General features: G+C 38.1%; 1 protein-coding gene across 6 annotated transcripts in view; it reads right to left on the bottom strand.

Moving 5' to 3' along the window:
- pcbp4 (poly(rC) binding protein 4) overlaps positions 1–18389 on the bottom strand; it is a 94347-nt gene that overhangs the window by 59829 nt on the left and 16129 nt on the right. The window contains exon 1 of one of the 6 annotated variants that reach the window (XM_058373485.1): positions 989–1131. The exons of 1 other annotated variant lie outside the window; for it this stretch is intronic. In XM_058373485.1, coding sequence (XP_058229468.1) covers positions 989–1057 — 69 coding nt within the window. In that variant the 5' untranslated portion in view covers positions 1058–1131. Of the gene's footprint in view, positions 1–988; positions 1132–18389 lie in introns of those variants that run through there. 4 more of the 6 variants (XM_058373480.1, XM_058373481.1, XM_058373483.1 and 1 more) reach the window with 4 other exon arrangements.

Raw genomic sequence — 18389 nt, 5'->3', positions numbered from 1 at the left:
AAAAACTTTCAAGATGGCCGACAACACTCTGGTAGATATGCAAATGTCTTTAGAAATAGCCTCTATTTGTCACGTATACATTACTGCACAGTGAAATTCTTTCTTCGCATATCGCAGCCTTGGAGGTTGGAGTCAGAGCGCAGGGTCAGCCATGATACAGTGCCCCTGGAGCAGAGAGGGTTAAGGGCCTTGCTGAAGGGCCCAACAGTGGCAAATTCGAACTCTATTCTGCTAAAACTGCAGCATCACATTACATGCGTTTGACGTCATTTGATCTCAACTGGGAAACGGCTTATACTTCCACTTAGTTTAAACGTTAGTGCTTCATTTGAGATGATACTCCCATTCTAAAATTCATCCAGTAGACGGTGAGGTAAATAGTCAATAGTGTAAATGCTTAGTGTGTGGTGAGTCATTTGGGATGCAGCTCTATTGGGATGCTATAAATTGAGTACAAAGGACACTGTGATGTGCAGGAGAGCGTAACTGATGTTCAAATTGTCTAAATAAATGAATATGGTGGAAATGATATAAAGCTGCGTGCATGCCCAGCATGGTGTTTTCTGTCGTTTTCATTGTGAAACTTTTGAATATCTAATGTAGCCAAACCATAAAAACAGCATTTTCAAAATTGCCAATGTTCCTGTAGACCAGGCCGCAGACACCCAATGCCAAGTGCAAACTCAATCACATAGTCTCGGGATGACTGTCTCTCTCTCCCCCACACACACACACAAACAAATAAGCTGTTGGAAGGACAAAATGGATTTGAGTGCTAAACAAATGTGCTCTGCTGGGGCGTTCTACAAATCGGTCCTCTCGATTTGGATGCTCAGGAACAATTCAGTCCGCACACGCACATACCGAGTGCGCTCTCAAGTCATGTCAGATCAGACTGAAGGCTGATCAAAGAACATAAACATCCCCCTACTGTTTTACAGACTTACTTAATCAAGAGCGCAAATCAGACAGGAAGCAAAATCGATACCTCTTGCGGAGAGCGAATCAGTCTTGAGCGAGTTGACGAATCTTGGCATAACTCACGATGTCCTGGCATACCGGCCACATAAATCGAGATCTGGGGTCAGTCTCATTAAGTCAAAATCCAGGTTTTTAATTATTACAGCGTGCCTTTCGCATCCATTCGGAGTGGCTGTTGTGACTGAGACGAGGCCTGCGGATTAGTCAAATGATGTTGGACACCGCAGAACATTTGAATGTCAGCACTCGACTTTCACTGCGTTCGGGGAATAGACGAGACTGGCCGGAAGTGATAGGATGATACCATTCTAATGTCATCTAGAAGAAGGAGAAGGGGGAGGGGGGGGGATCTTGGGTCGTGTCATGTTTCCTTGGTATTGATCCTCTGTGACTGGATTGACCTTGACTGGAAGCATTCCTGTAAGCTCCTGTTTCTGTTATACAGTAGAGTCACACACAAAAAAAAAGACTCCCCTACCAAGAACTGATTTTATTTCTTGATATTTTATTTAAAAAAAACCCCATACTAACAGAGTCTGTGATTACATGAAGTATTTTTAGTATTATACATCTGTATATAGTCTAAAATCATAGTGTGTATATCTGCATATCTTATTTGACTCCTTTAGTAGAGCTGCTGATAAAAATATTTTTAATAATATAATAAAATGATTTATATAAATGCAATATAATTTAACTGATATTTGATAATTATAACTGATCTTTGGTTTTTAGCAGTAGTAAGACTTACTATATAAATTCATTCAGAAGTTCTCAGGTTTTAAATCAGAACAAAAAGAAAAGTGCGCAAATTTGCCTCAGCAGACGCAACTATGCAAATCATCTTCTTTGTTGGAGCTGCACTCATGCTGGAAATCTGTACTGACCGTCTACACTGCCTTCGTAAAGTGTGTTCAGGCTTAACGGAAAAGGCTCTCTTATTACCTACCAGTTTATTAGGAACACCTCCACAGGTGCGCATTAATAAAATAATGCACTGGTTTGAGTGATTTCAGAAACTGCTGATCAACTAGCAGCTTCATGCAAAAGCACAATAAAGTATATAGTCTATATAAAATGGTGTGAAAAGATAAAGACTTCCACTGAGCTGAACACAGAAATGTCTTGTTTTATGAGAAAGGACAGAGGAGGAATGGCCACTTAAATAACCACAAACAGAAAAGCAGCACTCACAAGAACCCTAAGGCAGATCAGCTACAACAGCAGAAAACTACAAGACACGGTCCACTTCTGTCTGTCCGAAAAACAGGACAGTTAAAGGCTGGAAAAATGACCTATGTATCTTCATGATTTTGTGCGTTGCACTATAGCCGCATGATTGGCTTGACTGAATGGTGCAGATGTTCATATTAAAGTGGCCAGTGAGTGTTTATACTGTACATAGTGTCAGTGAAATCAAGTCTAAACCTGCACTATATCAGAACATCACACTTAATTATTTCAGTATCTTTTTCAGAAGTTTTTTCTTATCAAAATTTTTTAACAAATCTTCAACAGGAGCTCTCTAAATTAAGATTCTGATGTGACAGAAATTAAGATTCAGCCTCCAGGCTTAGAAATTGTGCCACAAGTGACCGTGTGCAATTTGTGTCTCAATCAGCTTGGGTCTGGATTAAAGAGGGCAGGAGTAAAAAAAAAAAATGTTAAAGGTACACAATGTTCTGCTCATACCTCTCCATATTTAATCCCCAATTTGTGGAGCTTTAGAGTAATGCATGGCTTGGTTTGTAGGGTAATTAGCGAATGAGTTCATGCTAAGCTTTGAAATGACTTCTCTATAAAGTCTACCTTTTAAATACACAAATGGATAGTAATTCGATGGCAGCAGGATTCTAAACACTACCAATATTATCAGTATTTCTGAAGTATCTGTCCTTTAGGCTATTTCCGTTACAGAGTTCATTCTGATGTGTCAGGAATCCAAATCTCTGTATCAATGTCCCAGTGGTTCTTCTCATGCCCCGACTCCCAGTGCTCCCATCTTGTCTCCATTTTTTCTCATTTAGAGAGGGAAGCTCCAGCTGAGAGCAGGCACTGAATTAAATTTGTTCAGCGATCTAGCAAGGCTGGGACTACGAGGGCTGAGTAGGTATTTAATGAGTAGAGGCAATAACATGGAACTGGTAATTTTTTTTCCTTTTCCTTTCTTTTTTTTATTTAATTAGATTTTGCACAAAGGCAGTGCAGTTATTATCCTTCCTCAACCCTGGTACTGGGTTTGGCATGCCCTGTAGAAAACTCTTCCATTTCCACTCTTCTGCTCGGAGATCTTATTTCTCTCAGCTCAGCCTCTTTACTGGCTTCTTGCACATCAGCTATTGAGAAGGTCACCATTTGGTGAATATAGGAAATGATAGATAGAGAGAGAGAGAGAAAGAAAAATCTCCCCGCCTTCTATTCTTGTTTGCCTTTTCTGACTCCTGCCCTGGCGTGGCTTGAAAGCCAGGATGATGGAATTGTAAATAAAGTGGAGATTGAAAAGAGGAGAAAAGCAAAAAGGAGCTTATTGTTTGTGTTTTTACCCTAAGATTGGAATTTGCTACATTGACCGAAGCCAATTTTTTAGATCGGAAGTCTGTAACTTAAACTTGGGATTTTCTTTAAATTAGTGGGCTATTAGGCATCAACAGAAGGTTCAATATTTATCATCTGCATTAAACAATGTTTGATTAGTTTGTGTGAAATCTGCACAAAAAATTTAAGAACTATACCAAATATGGTGCAAAGATGCAAAACCAGGGCTTTCTTTCTAGATTCATACAATCTATCAAGTGACTATATCAGAGTGAAACATCTCCTAGATTTCATGTTAAGTGAGGTAAATATTTTTCAGCTTGTGACTGCATGTGAAATACAGTCGCAGATGTAATTAAAAGGTGGAAAATTTGCTGTCTCGTGAAGGAAAGATTGAAAGAGACCTAAATCTACACAGACCGAAGCACACATTGTCTAATTAAAGTACAAATTACACAAAATAATAGATAGCAAAGCCATAAGTTTTGTTTTCTTTGAGCTACAGAGTTACAACTTTTTGGGTTTTTTTATATTTGGTATTCAAAGGACACACGGCATGAAGCCAGGGACCTTGTGATTTAACACACTGCTCAGCCCTAATAGTTTTATTGCAAAGCTATGGCTAGATATTACATTTTAGCCCACCTAATATCACAACAAGCCATTACAGCTTGGGTTAAATGAATGCTGCTCGATAGAAATGGCCACGCATATTCAAAAGCTCCTGCAGTGCATGGAGATTAGTGGGGGGAAAAAAATCCAGCTCTTGTTAAGCAAACACAGACCGGCTTGTCACAAACTGACCCAAATACATAAAATAATTTCACAGCAACACATTTCGGATTGAAGCAAAGCCTGGATATTTGAGCTTTCATTATTCCACGTCCTGCCTTTCCAAGAAGGTGGGGGTTAAGACATCTCAGCTGGGGAGTGCTGTCCAGTGATGAATGTGTGGCTTGGTTTAGGGACTTGACACTTGGACCCTATGGAGTGTGTTGCTAAAACAACAACGTGTGCCACCCACAGCTTATGAATTACTGTGAATACCAAGCACTGCAGGTCAAAACAACACCATATAGCCACGAGCTTTCCTGCCAGGTGCTATCATCAATGTCTGAAATATCAGTTTCATTCACAACTTCAGCTTGGGTTTTAAGGCTCATTGGACTGAAGGAGGAGACTTGACAACAAATGATAAAACAGGATAGTTATATTGAATGTTGTGTTAGGGTTTAGTCACTTGTTTGAGTGTAGATGTTTGGGAGCATGCCTCTGATCTCAGGGAATCTCCTCAGCTGTTCCTGCCTGGACAGCTGGACATGAGAGGGGGTAGGAGGGAGGGGATTGTGGGCACTTCAGACAGCCCAGTGGAGTCAGTGGGATTCAGAGAGATTCCTAAAAGCCTGCTTCACAAATAAAAAAAAGAAGCTAGCTGTAATCCCAGCTCATTACTTCAGACCGCACTGTGTTGTAGTTGTTCATCACCCTGGCACAAGTTTTACCATTTCAGTGATATGAAGGTTGCTCAGAATGGATGCTATTTGGTAAAGCATTTAAGGTCAAGTCCTATGAAATCTTTATTTGCTCCAGTATTTAGGATCACTTTCCAATGACGGTTAAGAAGTACACTTGACCCTCGAATCACATTTTCCTTTATTGCCTGCCACAGAGATTCAAGCCTGCTAAAAAATGTTTCCAATAAAAACATTCATTTCCTGGTTTTGATTTGTCGTGTTTCTAGAAAGTCTATAAATAGTTCCAATTAGATTTTTATTTCGAGTGTTCCCTGTTCAAAAAGGATTATTTTTCACAAGTAAGTATGGAATATAATATTGGGTGAAATGTTCCTCTCAGTTCCTCTCAACAATAAGATTGATCTGCAGGAACCCAGAACTTATAAACTTCAATAAATGCGGCTGTGTTGTGGAAAAATGCGATCAGATTCTCAGCTTTTCTTTCAGCTTCTCTTCGCCTTAAAGTCTAATGCGGTCTACAGACAACATGAGGTTCTTGATCTAACCGCAAAGACACTCTGTAAAAGCCCTGACCTTTGACCTGGCGGGTGTGCTGGAAGAAAAGTGGGCAAGTAAGACGGAAGGTCTGACTGAATAATTAAGGATTAACACAAAGGCTGGCATGGGGTTAATTACTGCACATGCTAGATTACAGGGCAACACACTGAGCCATTGGCTTTTCAGTGACAACTGCCATGCCATTAGTTAGCATGTGTGATGGCACAATTATATTACAATTTTATTATATTTGTATACATAAAATTATGTTTACACCTTTTAAAAAACCTAATTTCTCCCAAATTTAGTAACTTGCCAATTCCTACCCTTTATCAATCATACAACATGCTGCCTCCATGACATCAGCCCTCTTCGACATCCATAACCTCACAGATGCCCATGATTGGTTCAAGGGGAATGTGGTAGCTCAGTGGTTAAGGCGTTAGACTCTTGATCAGAAGGTTGTGTGTTCGAATCCCAGGTCCTTGAGCAAGGCCCTTAACCCTTAATTGCCCAGTTGTGTAAAATGAGATAAAATGTAAGTCACTCTGGATGCAGGAAATGTAAATGCATGGTCTGCCAAATGGCAGAAATGTAAATGAATGTCATGATAACCTGATTGACAGGTGAAAGAGTAATTGTATCCCTCCTGCTGTGGCATTGTCAGGGATTGAAATTTCAACCTTAAGTATATTTTTGTGCAGCTTGGAGGCTCAATTAATACATCGTTTTAAGAGTTTTAACGATTTCCACAAAAAGATTTGATGGTAGTTTATACAGCACTGAAATGAAGACGCTAACCCAAGAGAACGTCACAGCCCATAGCTGAAATGTCACCGATGACTTTGCTGATACCCAAACATGCTTCATGGTCAGAGACGTCATCAGGGAAGAATACATAAAGTCTCCCTTGCACAGATACAAGTGTTCATGAACATGAACATAAAACAAATCTATATAATCTATAAAATTCATGATATGTATATCCAATTGAAACAAATTACAGTTCCTTCTTTTTGTATCAGATATCCAGCCTGTTCTATTACAAATCACAATCGGCAGTGTTAATTACCGAACTAGATTTCTTATCACAGATAAGTACGGACATCAAAGGTCATTTGAAATCTGCCATAATCTATAATGTAATTTCATACTTCCGGACAGAATATATAGCGCAGGTTAATTTTAGCCTTCAGTCCGAGCCTCTTACTGACAAGTCCCTGAATTACGGGTCATATTCTGACAGACAGGCTCATTTAACAGAACGAATGGATATGACAATCAATGCTTATTATCACAAACCTGGGCTTGAACAGAGAGATGAAAGGTTACTTCATCCACTGAGGCTTGTTAGATTTTATATGCAAAATCTTTCACTCGTGTAATTCTAGTATTTACGCTGGCCGATTAACATTAACCAGTCTATAACATAACATAAGCTACATTACACGCTAAATTGAAAGCTGATTTGCTCCGAGGTCCGTTCGCTTCCCCTGTATTCGCTTCGCTTGCTTATTTATATATATTTTTTTAAAACTACATCTCTAAGAACACCACTCCTAATAGTCTTACAGCAGTGTACACATACAGGTTCTGAGCTCTTGTTTGCTGACATCCGAGTACAATGGGACGCGTTTTCAGGCCGAGCGACGCCAAACCAAAGCTAATTAACTGAAGGTGACCCTCTGATTTATTTACATTCTAAACAAAGGAGCTGCACAATACCCTGGAAATCAATCACGCCAGATAATCCAATTCTTCTAAAAGGGGGAGCGGAGGGGGCATCATTCATGGAAATTATTTTATGAGGCTTAGGCTACGGCTTTGATTGAAACTCTTTTGAGTCATGTGCTAAAAGAGTCGCTTTCATGGCGACGCTGTGCCTTTTTAACACAAGTTAACGGGAGAGATTTAAGTCTGAGCATGACATTAAAAAAAAATCTTATATTGAGTTTTATAGTTTTATTTTTTATTACATGCATATGTTATGACTCTCTTCATATTGCACCATATGCATAAAACTCATTTTATAATATTGCCCATGTACTGACATTTTCTTGAACAATGTAATGGTTTGTGCAGAAAGTTTGTTTACTGGGATTCTGTCAGCTACTAATATTATGTTTATCAGCTTTTTTATCCAAGAGGCTATGTATATTCTTATTATTTGACATCAATTTTCCTAATAAATAAGTCACAGGTTTATATAATTTGCTAATTCTGTAATTTTAACGATTCCATAGTAACAACTTACTTTTATCGGGATTTGTACCTCAGATGCTCCGTAAGAGCAGATTTTGTACGTGTAATCCTTCAAAATTCATGTTGCTGTCCTTCGACTGCTCCCTGTACGGGGTCACCACAGCATTTTACACCGGGTGCCCTTCCTGACGCAACCCTCCCATTTTATCCAGGCTTGGGACCGGCACTGAGAGTTAACCCCTCTATGACTGGGTTGGTCCTCTGCCTGGGAGTCGAGTCCTGACTCTGGACCACCAGTGAACATTAAAATACAACAACATGTAACTGCTGAAAATTCAAAAACATGTAATCGTTCAGAACCGAAAAAAAAGTGTAAATATTCGAACATAAAAAATTTATTTATTTATTTATTTATTTATTATTTACTTATTTATTTATAAAAACAAATACATTTTATTTTTTTTATTTTTTGGGGGGGGGGTGGAGTCTCCATTTCCTGACAGCAAATAATAAACAGTAAATAAACAAAATTAATTCTTATTTAACATCAAGAGAGAGGAAAAAAACGGCTGGTGAAAGAATGACTGTACAACGATTGTATAAACTTTTCTGTATAAAAATTGTAAAGCTGTTTTGTTGTTTGGGGAATAACAGGGACTAACTTATTTTGTGGATGTTCCATGACATAAAATGAAAAAAAAAAAAAAAAAAAATAAAAATAAATAAATAAATAAAAAAACTTAAATGAAAGAAGGAAAAAATAAATGATAGTGATAAATGAATAATAAAATGAATGTAAAAAAAATGAAATAAATAAAATAAATGTAAAAAATAAATAAATAAATCTTAGCTTCAGAAAACAGTTGTGGTAAGAAGAATAATGAAAGGAATAAAACATTTGGCATGTGCTGTTATGGGAAAATAATTCCATACTATTTTCTGATTAATTTCCTACAACTTACTCTGTAGTGTTTTTTTCCTTAACTATTAATCCTTGCTTCATTTTGTTCATTGAGGCGCTCATTTGTATCAGTTTAACCATCCTATTTATTATCCTATATATTAACCATACCTTATTTATTTTATTTATTCTTGAAGCTAAGAAGCAAACCATGGCCACAGCATGATAATTATTTTGTAATCTTTTGGTAAAATCATGTCATTATTAGTTGTTGGGATTTAATGGTGCTTGGTTGGGAGACTTGTTAGACCACGTCACCTTAATTGTGATTTACTGCACTTTTTGTTTGTGTGTGTGTGTGCTTGATGGAGTAGCCTGACATGCCGGATGGCCTGGCCTCATTAGTAAATGTCTCCCCTCGTCCTCTAGGAAGAACAGCGTCATGTCCACTGATTAGCTGCTTACCGTTTTGAGTCTCTGTGTGTGTTGTCACAAAAATGACAAGCTAATGAAGTATGCTGATGTGAAGTCTGTCCGTCTAGCGCTCCGGCTTTAATCGTTATTAAGTAGTGTACACTCAACTGGATGTAAATAGCACGCTGACATTACAGCTCAGCAACCGAGAAAAATCCATGTCAGAGACTCTGGTGAGTAATTAGTGAGGTCTACACTACCGTCAAGCCTTTAGAAGAATTTGTTTACAGAGTCGCCGGATGCTAATGTTCTTCCTAGCTAGTTACCTCAGAACCTGGCAGTGGAGCTAACTCAGCAGTTTGTGTGCTTCTGTGTTGTTCCATGTTTCACTGACTGAGCAGGCTCTCTTCCTCCGTCCCCCCGAGGACAGTGATTTGGGAGATAGCCAGAAGGCCCTGATTACCTCCGTCCCAGCTGGCCAGACATCCTTTCCTGCCTCATCTGTCTGCCCGTTAACCCTCAGAACACCTATTGATTTTTGTCCGTGGCTTTAAGCGGCTAGGGTCTTCATGGCCGTTGTGCTAATTCCTCAGTTACTCTGTACAATGCAAATACCTCGTGAAATTCTCCAGGACGATGACTTGCCATCTGTTTCCTATATGTGCTGAGAGACGGCCAGAGTTAAGGCGAAGTAACTGAAAGACGTTGATGCGGATAGCAGATGTCAGGTCTCAAAAATGACCAGATAAAAATTACTTTCTGCCTAAAGTCCACTAGACAACACAAAATCGGTTTTGTTCAGCAACATGAAGCAAATATTATTTACTGGGATTAATAGAGCGCTATACATTATGGTAAAAGGTATTTTTGCGGTATAATTAAAATTGCATTTCAAATCAATTCAGCACTCAGACTAATTTTATTAAGTGACTAAAATATTGAGCTTTAGATTACATTAGTGTAGCTAGAAGATTTGTAAAACAATTCAGTACAAATATCACTGTAATAACTTCTGATATTAAATGATTATAACACCTTTATTCATAACCATCACTATTAGGAAACACTAAACCAAAAAAAAAACAGTCCATGCAATATACAGTTATTTATATGTAAATAATTGTATTAGAATTCTATGAATTTATGAAGAGTGTGTATTGTGCAGAAGTATAGGCACCCTTTTTTCAGTGCTGGATGTTTATTTTATAGTTTCTGTATTATTAAGTCAGTACAAAAACATTATTCTATTTCTGAACTTCACTTTTCCAACAAAATTCTAAATACAGAAAACAAATTTTCTTTTTTCTGTAATGAAAACAACATATGTAATCATAAACAAAAAACATAATGAAGGCCTTTTGGTTTTGCTTGCTAAAAAGTATTTATTTATTTGTTTTTTTTTTTACTTATAAGTGTTTTTGTTTGTTCATTTATTTATCTATCTGTTTGTTTATTTACAAGTGTTTATTTATTTAGCAATTTCAGTTTGCCTATTTATTTATAATTTGGTATAATTTACAAATTATAAATCGTGTAATACTTTTTCTATGAGTCTGTCCAGCTTAGATTGTACATCATCTCTAACTTCTCCGCTACATTGCAGAGTGCCCTCTGTTTTGTTTGTTTCTTTCCTTTTCATCATATTCAGGAATGACCTCCTTTTTGGTACATATGTGCCTTTTTCAGCAAATGTACCTCACAGTGACATTGTAATTATTATGGTGCACCCTGAAGGCTCAAAAACCCCCTGTACAGTACCTGCCTTGCATTTATATAGCTTCTTATAATCTGTATATATTTATATATAATTTATACTCAATATCACAGATGGTCACAAGAGAACCACAGTCAGTGTCTGACGATCTGATTTTTGATTTAGAAAATTACAAGAACATATTCTGATCCCAATTTTTTTTTAAAAATCTGATTTTATCTTTTGGGATGCATTTTAATTGAATTTTATTGTAAATTTAATTTTAAATTAATTAAAAATATGTGGCTGCAACACATGGTTTTGTATTATTTTATATATTTGTAAATATTATAATAATATAGTATGTATGTTCTTTTATCTATATTCAAAATACTCTCCCTGTACATACAGACTGCATCAAGCTTCTGTGTCTGATGTCTCCGAAACCCATGTTAGATGATGTTATCACTACATGTACGTAACAATTGTAAAATTTATGTTCAGTTATCCGCAGAAACGGGGACGCCCTGTAAAGACGATGCGATACGTGATCCATTTATTACGGATACGTTTAAAGCAGCCGGTGAGTCAGTACGATACAATATTAGGACATTACCGCACAGGCAGGAAGCCTGGGATTTTGTAACCGGAGTCGTTTGGCCAGGCTTGCCTCCTCACCCATGCGCTTTTTTTTCCCTCTCTAAAAGTTCTCCACCAGTCTGCTGCTCCTTATTCGATTAAGCTAATGGACATCTGGATGGCAATCAGGGCTGTCCAGCGTTTCCGCCTTAGCACAGATGCACCGACACAAAAGGATCTCTGAGATGAGGCTCTTTAATTGATGGACGCCAAAAGACAAATTGTTAGTATTTTGTGGGCTAAGAGATCATTTCCTCCTAATGAAATCTCTATTTGCTAGCTGATGATAGCTCAGATTTAATACAGACGTGTGGATTTTCCTTTCTCGTGTAGCGATCTAAACGTTTGTGCTTCGAATCAAGAATGCACCAATGGTAGCTTTTTACAAGCGACCGAAATAATTAAGCTAATGGAGATCTGCACTTCCATTAGTGCTGCAACCCTAAAAACTCCAGCTCCATCTACTCCCCAGCCTTTAAATACCCTAAAGGCTAATAACATTACAGCAGGCATTATATAGCATTCGCAGCATGACCTGTGGCAGGCATCACAAGACAAAGACAGACTGCCAAAGGGAATCCATGGAGAGCCATGGCCATGTGGCCCACTAATGACCCACACCCGTGTTCACATTGAGTAATCATGTGATATAAAGCCTTTTTTTTTTTTAAATCACAGAGCACTCTGAGGACATCGGAGGCCTTCAGGCTCAGCTCGAGTCCTCTGCTTCTGAATAAACTCTACTCAGCTCAACTTTGCAGAGTCTGAAATCTACGTTTTCATGTTAACCATAGTGCAGTAGATGTCATGCTAGTCAAATAAATCTGCACAGACCCTTCTCTAATCAGCAGGTAAAAGTATAGATTTTCTTTATATGCCCTTTTTTCTTGTTTTTGCTTCATAGAACAATAACCACCTAGTCCAAATTTGGCTCTCTTTGGTTATATCTAAATTTGAGATGTCTGATCTTATCCAGAAAGAGCTGGTGTGGTGCAGGTTTTCATTCCAATCACGCAGAAGCCACACCTGATCTGGTATCCTTAAGGTTCTATTTAGAAATCGTAAGATCTCTAAATCTAGCAATGTTTTAGTTCCATCTAGGAATATTAGGGTTTTAATGTTCCATCTAGCATCATTAAGGTCTTAGGGTTCCATGTGGCAATCTTATGGTTCCATTTAGCATACTTTAGGTTCCATCTAGCAATTTTAAGGTTCGAACTAGCAATCTTAAGGTCTTTGGGTTCCATCAAGCATCCTTAGGATTCTATCTAGCAAAGTTTAGGGACTCTAGGCTTCATCTAGCAGTCCTAAGATACCGTCTAGTAATTGTGAGGTCTTAGGATTCCATTTAGCAATGTTATTGTTCCATCTATCATTCTTAAGGTTTCATCTAGCAACTGTGAAGTCTCAGGGTTCTATCTTCATCTGGCATCCTTAAGGTCTTAGGGATCCTTAGCATTCCATCTAACAATCTTAAGGTCTTAGGGCATCTTTAAGGTTCTGTCTAGCAATCTTGAGATTCCAACTAGCAGTCAAAATTCAGTCTAGCATCCTTGAGATTGTACTTAGAATTCTATTTAGCAGTCTTTATGTCTTATGGCTAAGTCTAGCATCTTCAGTGCTCCATTCTGTTCCATCTAGCATCTTTAAGCATTTATTGGTTTATTCCTCTGCTGCACTGTTCTACATATGAGAGAATGCCTTTAGGATCTAAAAAGCCTTAACTATCGATAAGGAATCTTAAGGAACCCATTTTTATTTTCCTTCTTTAAGAACTTTTACTGGACACTTTTCTCATACATTTGTGAAATTTTAGGGGCAGTGGTGGTTCAAGTGTTTAAGGCTCTGGGTTGTTGATTGGAGGATTAGGGTTCAAGCCCCAGCACCACCAAGCTCCACTGTTGGGCAATTGACTCCCTGCTCCAGAGGTGCTGTATCATAGCTGCTCCTGCGCTCCAACTGCAACTTTCTCAGCTGGGTTATGTGAAGAAAAGAATTCCACTGTGCTGTAATGTATGTGTGGCGGTAATAAAGGCTTTGTGCCCTCGGTTCTAAAATGTCTGGGTTTTGCCCGGTATCGCTCATTCTGGATTATCTCCTAGGCTTTGTTGTAGAGATTTACTCAGAAACAGCAAAGGTTTCAATAAACAAGCCAAAGACGGGTGCTAGAAGGGTGATGGGCGTAGGTGTTCAGTCTTGTTAGCCAAGCTGATCGCCAAACTTTGTCTTCCATTTTCATTCAGTTTTCATTCCAGCCATTTGCTGACGTTATTTCCAACTGACCTTAACCTTAATAGCGTTTTGAATGTATAAGTGCTTGTGTGAAGATCCTATCAAGCCCTTTGACCCTGCTTTTGTCTCTTATCTGTCAACCTACGCCACTTCCCTTAACTGATAATGAAGCCTGCAACCTGAGAGCTAGCGAGAAGTGTTCTTGATCGATAGCCTCCAACAAGCAAGCTGCTGCAGGTTATGGATATTTGTGTTACCAGACCCACCCCCCCTACTGACACCCCCCTCCTCCTCCTCCTCCACCCCCCCTGCTGGCTTACCGGAATTCTTCATCTCATAAAGCAGTGCTGAAATGTACACCGTGTGTTAGCCGATCGATCTAGGTTTTTTTTCCCCGTTTTTGTTTCACGCATCCTGGGACGAACCGAGATACAAGAACGATGAGATGTTGTTGTTTTTTTTTTCTCTCTCTAGCAGGAAAGACAAAATATTTTTAGGTTGCGAGAAAGACTTTGACAGCTGAGGTCTTGTGTACACTCTGTTAGTAGACGGTGTGTGACTTGGGAGGAAGCGTGTCTGAATTTTTTAATAAGATAAATGTATAAATTAGCATATCTAATCAGAATATAGTGTTGCACCTTATAGCTATGACAAAGGATTCCTGAAGAGGGTGAAAGGTTAAGACAAGGAAAGCACAGAAAAAAAAATACCTTCCCAATCTAATTCAATCCTTTTTAATGGTGTAAATGTACATCAAAAGTAGTCAGGTAGTCATAAATGTCTTCTTTAGGTCTCTTTTATCTCATTTTTCCTCATCACCTGATCCCCAGCTAGTCCTGTTTCTCCAGCTGGAAAATCTTATAATGACAAATTACAGAGACGTACATTTTGTCCCTTGTTCCTAAATTGCCTGTAATGCGAGCTGGTCTAGTCTTAATTCGATTCTGTGCACTTAGATCTCAAACGATGCTGCGCCTCTATAGACTTTCCGGTCATTCCAGTATCTCTGAGCTCTTTCCAGAAAATTCAAGCACTGTAAAGAATATTATATTAGCAATCAGCAGACAACCACGTGAAGCTATTTTTACTTTGAAAGCACTCCTGCTTGAGCCCAAAGCTCTGTCAAAGAAAGGGATTTTTTTAAAGCAATCCTGTATTTATGTGTGTAGGAAAAAAAACATTGTACAAATAAAACTATTATCTTTTGCTACAAGAAAAGTACTTCAGTGGGAATGATATATATAAACTGTATAGCTATTCATAAAAATCTCTATCTGGCCTTGACTTATCTGGCATATCAGGGGAGATGGAAGCAGAGCTAGCTGAAAAGCCAGGGTTTAGCCTGAAAATGAAGAACATCATTGATAGCAATGAGCAGACATGTTTCAGTATGTAAAAACAGATGTCCTATTGATCTAGATCGATATACAGCAATGCAATTTCACTATTTCATCTCAGCACGGAATTGATTGAACCTGATCTAATCTCTTTCTTTCTTTTCCCCTCCATGTGCAATAAACATTCTTATCCATAACGTACTGTATAGAAAATGATCTAGAATGGGAGAACGCGTCAGTTATAAACACACACTCAAACAGCTGGACAGCTTAAATCGGAAAAACGTCCATCTTTTTCTAATCTGCAACTCTCTGGTTTAGAGGTAATCTATTCCCAGTGTAGATTCTGGGCTAACAGGAGAGCAATCTGTTGTAGTCTTTGTATTGTAAATTGTCCAGCTCAAGGTTTGATGTGTTGCATTCAGAGATGCTATTCTGCTCAACACGGCTGTAGAGAGTGATTATTTGAAGTACTTCCTGTCAGCTTGAACCAGTCTGGATATTCTCCTCTGACCTCTCTTTTATTCTAAAAAGGTGTTTCCACTTGCAGAACCAGTGCCCACTGGGTGCTTTTTTGTTTTTAGCACCATTCAAGGAAATTCTACAGATTTTTGTTCTGTGTGAAAATCCAAAGAGATCACCAGTTTCTAAGATATTAAATGGATAAAGTTGCTGAAATTATAATTTTTCCTCGTTCTTATGTTTGATATGAACATTAAAGTTCTTCACCTGTAGTTGTATTATTTTGTTTAGCTGCTGCAACATGCCTGGCTGGTTATAAATAGATATATTGTGTTGATGGATGGATGGATGGATGGATGGATAGATATGAATAAGAACCCAGAAAGTAACTGCAGTGTACTTCAGTTAATAATAATAGCTGAGGTAAGTGTATACACTACATGGTAGTGCTGGATATTTGAATGGATGTTATTATAATGCTATTTCTATTGTTTCCTTTCTATTGTTATTATTATAATAGTCTCTTTAAATATCTACAGATTTCATATCGCAGAGACTCAAAAGCATAGATGAAGGACGTCTGTCTGAAATGTCTGGTTTCTTTGGAAGCTCTGTGTACTGTGTAATGATTCATCTATAGACGTCTATAGATGTAGAGAGAGAAAGAGAGGAAGAGGTAGAAATATCCAAGTCCTAATATTTTACATTTTAAATATACTGTTTGTCTAGACCCCTGGGCCAACATGAGTGTCATGTTGTGTGAATTTTATCACCTATTTATCACCTGTTTGTTTCTATCTGCTGGAGGCTGGGCTGATAACACGGTGGCGTCGGTGTTAAATAGGAGAGCTTGCCTTGCCTGGAATGTATCTGTAAACGCCAGTGCTCTAAAACAGGCCCTGTGATACGAAAGCAGCTCTGGTCGAGGGAGTCAGCCAAAATACATCATAAAAATAATTGAAATGCACTATTCCACTGGGAACAGACCGACTCATCTTTGTCCTTCACTTCTCCTCCCATAAAAGCGGTACACATTGTGATACGATAATATTTTACTTTAAAAGCACGTATTTATAAAAAAGCCAAGGAATCTAAAATGGTCATCATGGATAAAACTGTTGTCTAGTCAGTGAACTGTCTCTTATTTCACGGTATATTGCCGCTTAAGGTGTCATGCTGTCTTTTTTATTTTTGAACACACACACACACACAAAAGCCAACACATGAGGCAGGTTCATTTAACATTGTATTAACAACAATTACACCTCAGCTCAGTCAATGCTAGATTAATTTTCTGTAACAGCATTAATTAGACTAATGCACTTGTTCTCACACTTTAGCATTTCTAGAGTAAAAACTCACACAGAGACTTATATAGTATACACGTTATTTTTATAAAGCTAATTATTTATACCTTTAAGTTTTCTGTAAGGAGATTTAGGTTTATTTACCTATTTATGGAAGGAGTCTTGGTAATGGTTGCTAACAGTCAGAGTACAAGTGCTAATAGTTATGTAATTGTTTCATATAATCTGCTGTTCTTTAGAAATAGCATGAATTTGTGGTGTAAGAGGAATAAAAATACTTCAGCAAATGTGAAAATCATCTTCAAAATGTCCACTAAGTGTTTTATTGCTCACTTTTAAAAATAACTCACTCACAGAAACTAGCACCTTTGTTGTTTTCTGCTAATTTGTTAGTTAGCCTAGCCTTTGGTAGAAGCCTTTCAGAATGATTACTCTCCATAACCCACAGGCAAGAAAAGATGTAACTGTCTCAAAATAAATCGTAATAAATAACTGATTTGCATGGCTCTATCTGGAAGCAGAGCTAGCTGTGCTTGTTGTGTACGTGCTAGCTCGCTTTGTTATCTTTCCTTAACTCTTCTTCCATGGACAGTTTTTTATGTTTTTTTGTTTAAACTTCCTTTTCACAACAAAAGGCAACTTCTCAACATTCTCTTATTCGTTCTGTCTGAAATAAGATGTACATTTTTAAAGATACATAAATTTTACTTCCTGGATTTATTCTAGATGCTAATGCGGGGTGCAAAATCATGTATTTCCTGTCATAAGTTATAAAAAGTTGTGGCTGTGTGTTACTCAGTGTTTAAATTCCTGTTTCAGATTCAGGTTCAAATATACGGCAAGCTGATTATTTGTCTCGTGTTATTTTTTTTCCTTCAAAATGATCTCCTTTTCATAACTGCTTTTCAGCATGAATGCTATAAAAAACACTTGGGATTAAAAAAAAATAATAATAAATAAAAAGTTTTGTCTAATCTATCTAGTGGTAAATCCAAATCACTCTTCCATTTCTAATTTATTTTCCAACATCCCAACCCCACCACCTCCCGACCCCTTAAAGCGACATTTAATCAAAAATGTCCAGACTGCCACTTGGAAAATCTAGCATGGCGTAAGTCCAAAAATTGAGTGTTAAGTGGAGTGCATGCCATGACTAGCTCAATCTAGAACGGGCGGAACTGATAACAGGTCTCCAGTGACAAATTCCCCTCCAGACAGCATGAGGTCTGTTACAAGCTAGAGGCAATGTAGGGGATAAAAAAAAAATCCTAATTCAAATTTAATTGTGTATTTGCAACACCATGCAATACCCCGAACCTCGGACGGATGGACGGATGGAATCCTGTCAAAACAGTTATCGAAAGCTATCAGTCAGAGTCTCTCCCACCGAACACCTCTCCGGTTCACAGAATGGCCTTGCCTGTAGAACTAATCCAAGACAGCATTCTTGGGGGCTGTGTGTTTGGTTGGAGAAGCTCATGCTGCTGAGGGAATTGCTTTGTCTGAGCAGTTTGCCTCTTCGGCAGCTGTATACATGTGGTAGTTGTGGAAGCTGCAGCCAAGCAACAAATAAAGACCTTCTTTGTTTTTTCTTTATTATAGTCAGAGAAGAAATGTCAGTGGGTGGGTTTTTTAAAGATCACATCACTTTTGAATGCCATCATTGGGTTTAAA

The sequence above is a fragment of the Hemibagrus wyckioides genome, linkage group LG21, assembly GCF_019097595.1.
Source record: "Hemibagrus wyckioides isolate EC202008001 linkage group LG21, SWU_Hwy_1.0, whole genome shotgun sequence".
Lineage (NCBI taxonomy): Eukaryota > Metazoa > Chordata > Actinopteri > Siluriformes > Bagridae > Hemibagrus > Hemibagrus wyckioides.
Note: the sequence above shows the minus strand (reverse complement) of the source record. Positions and strands in the feature narration are given on the sequence as shown.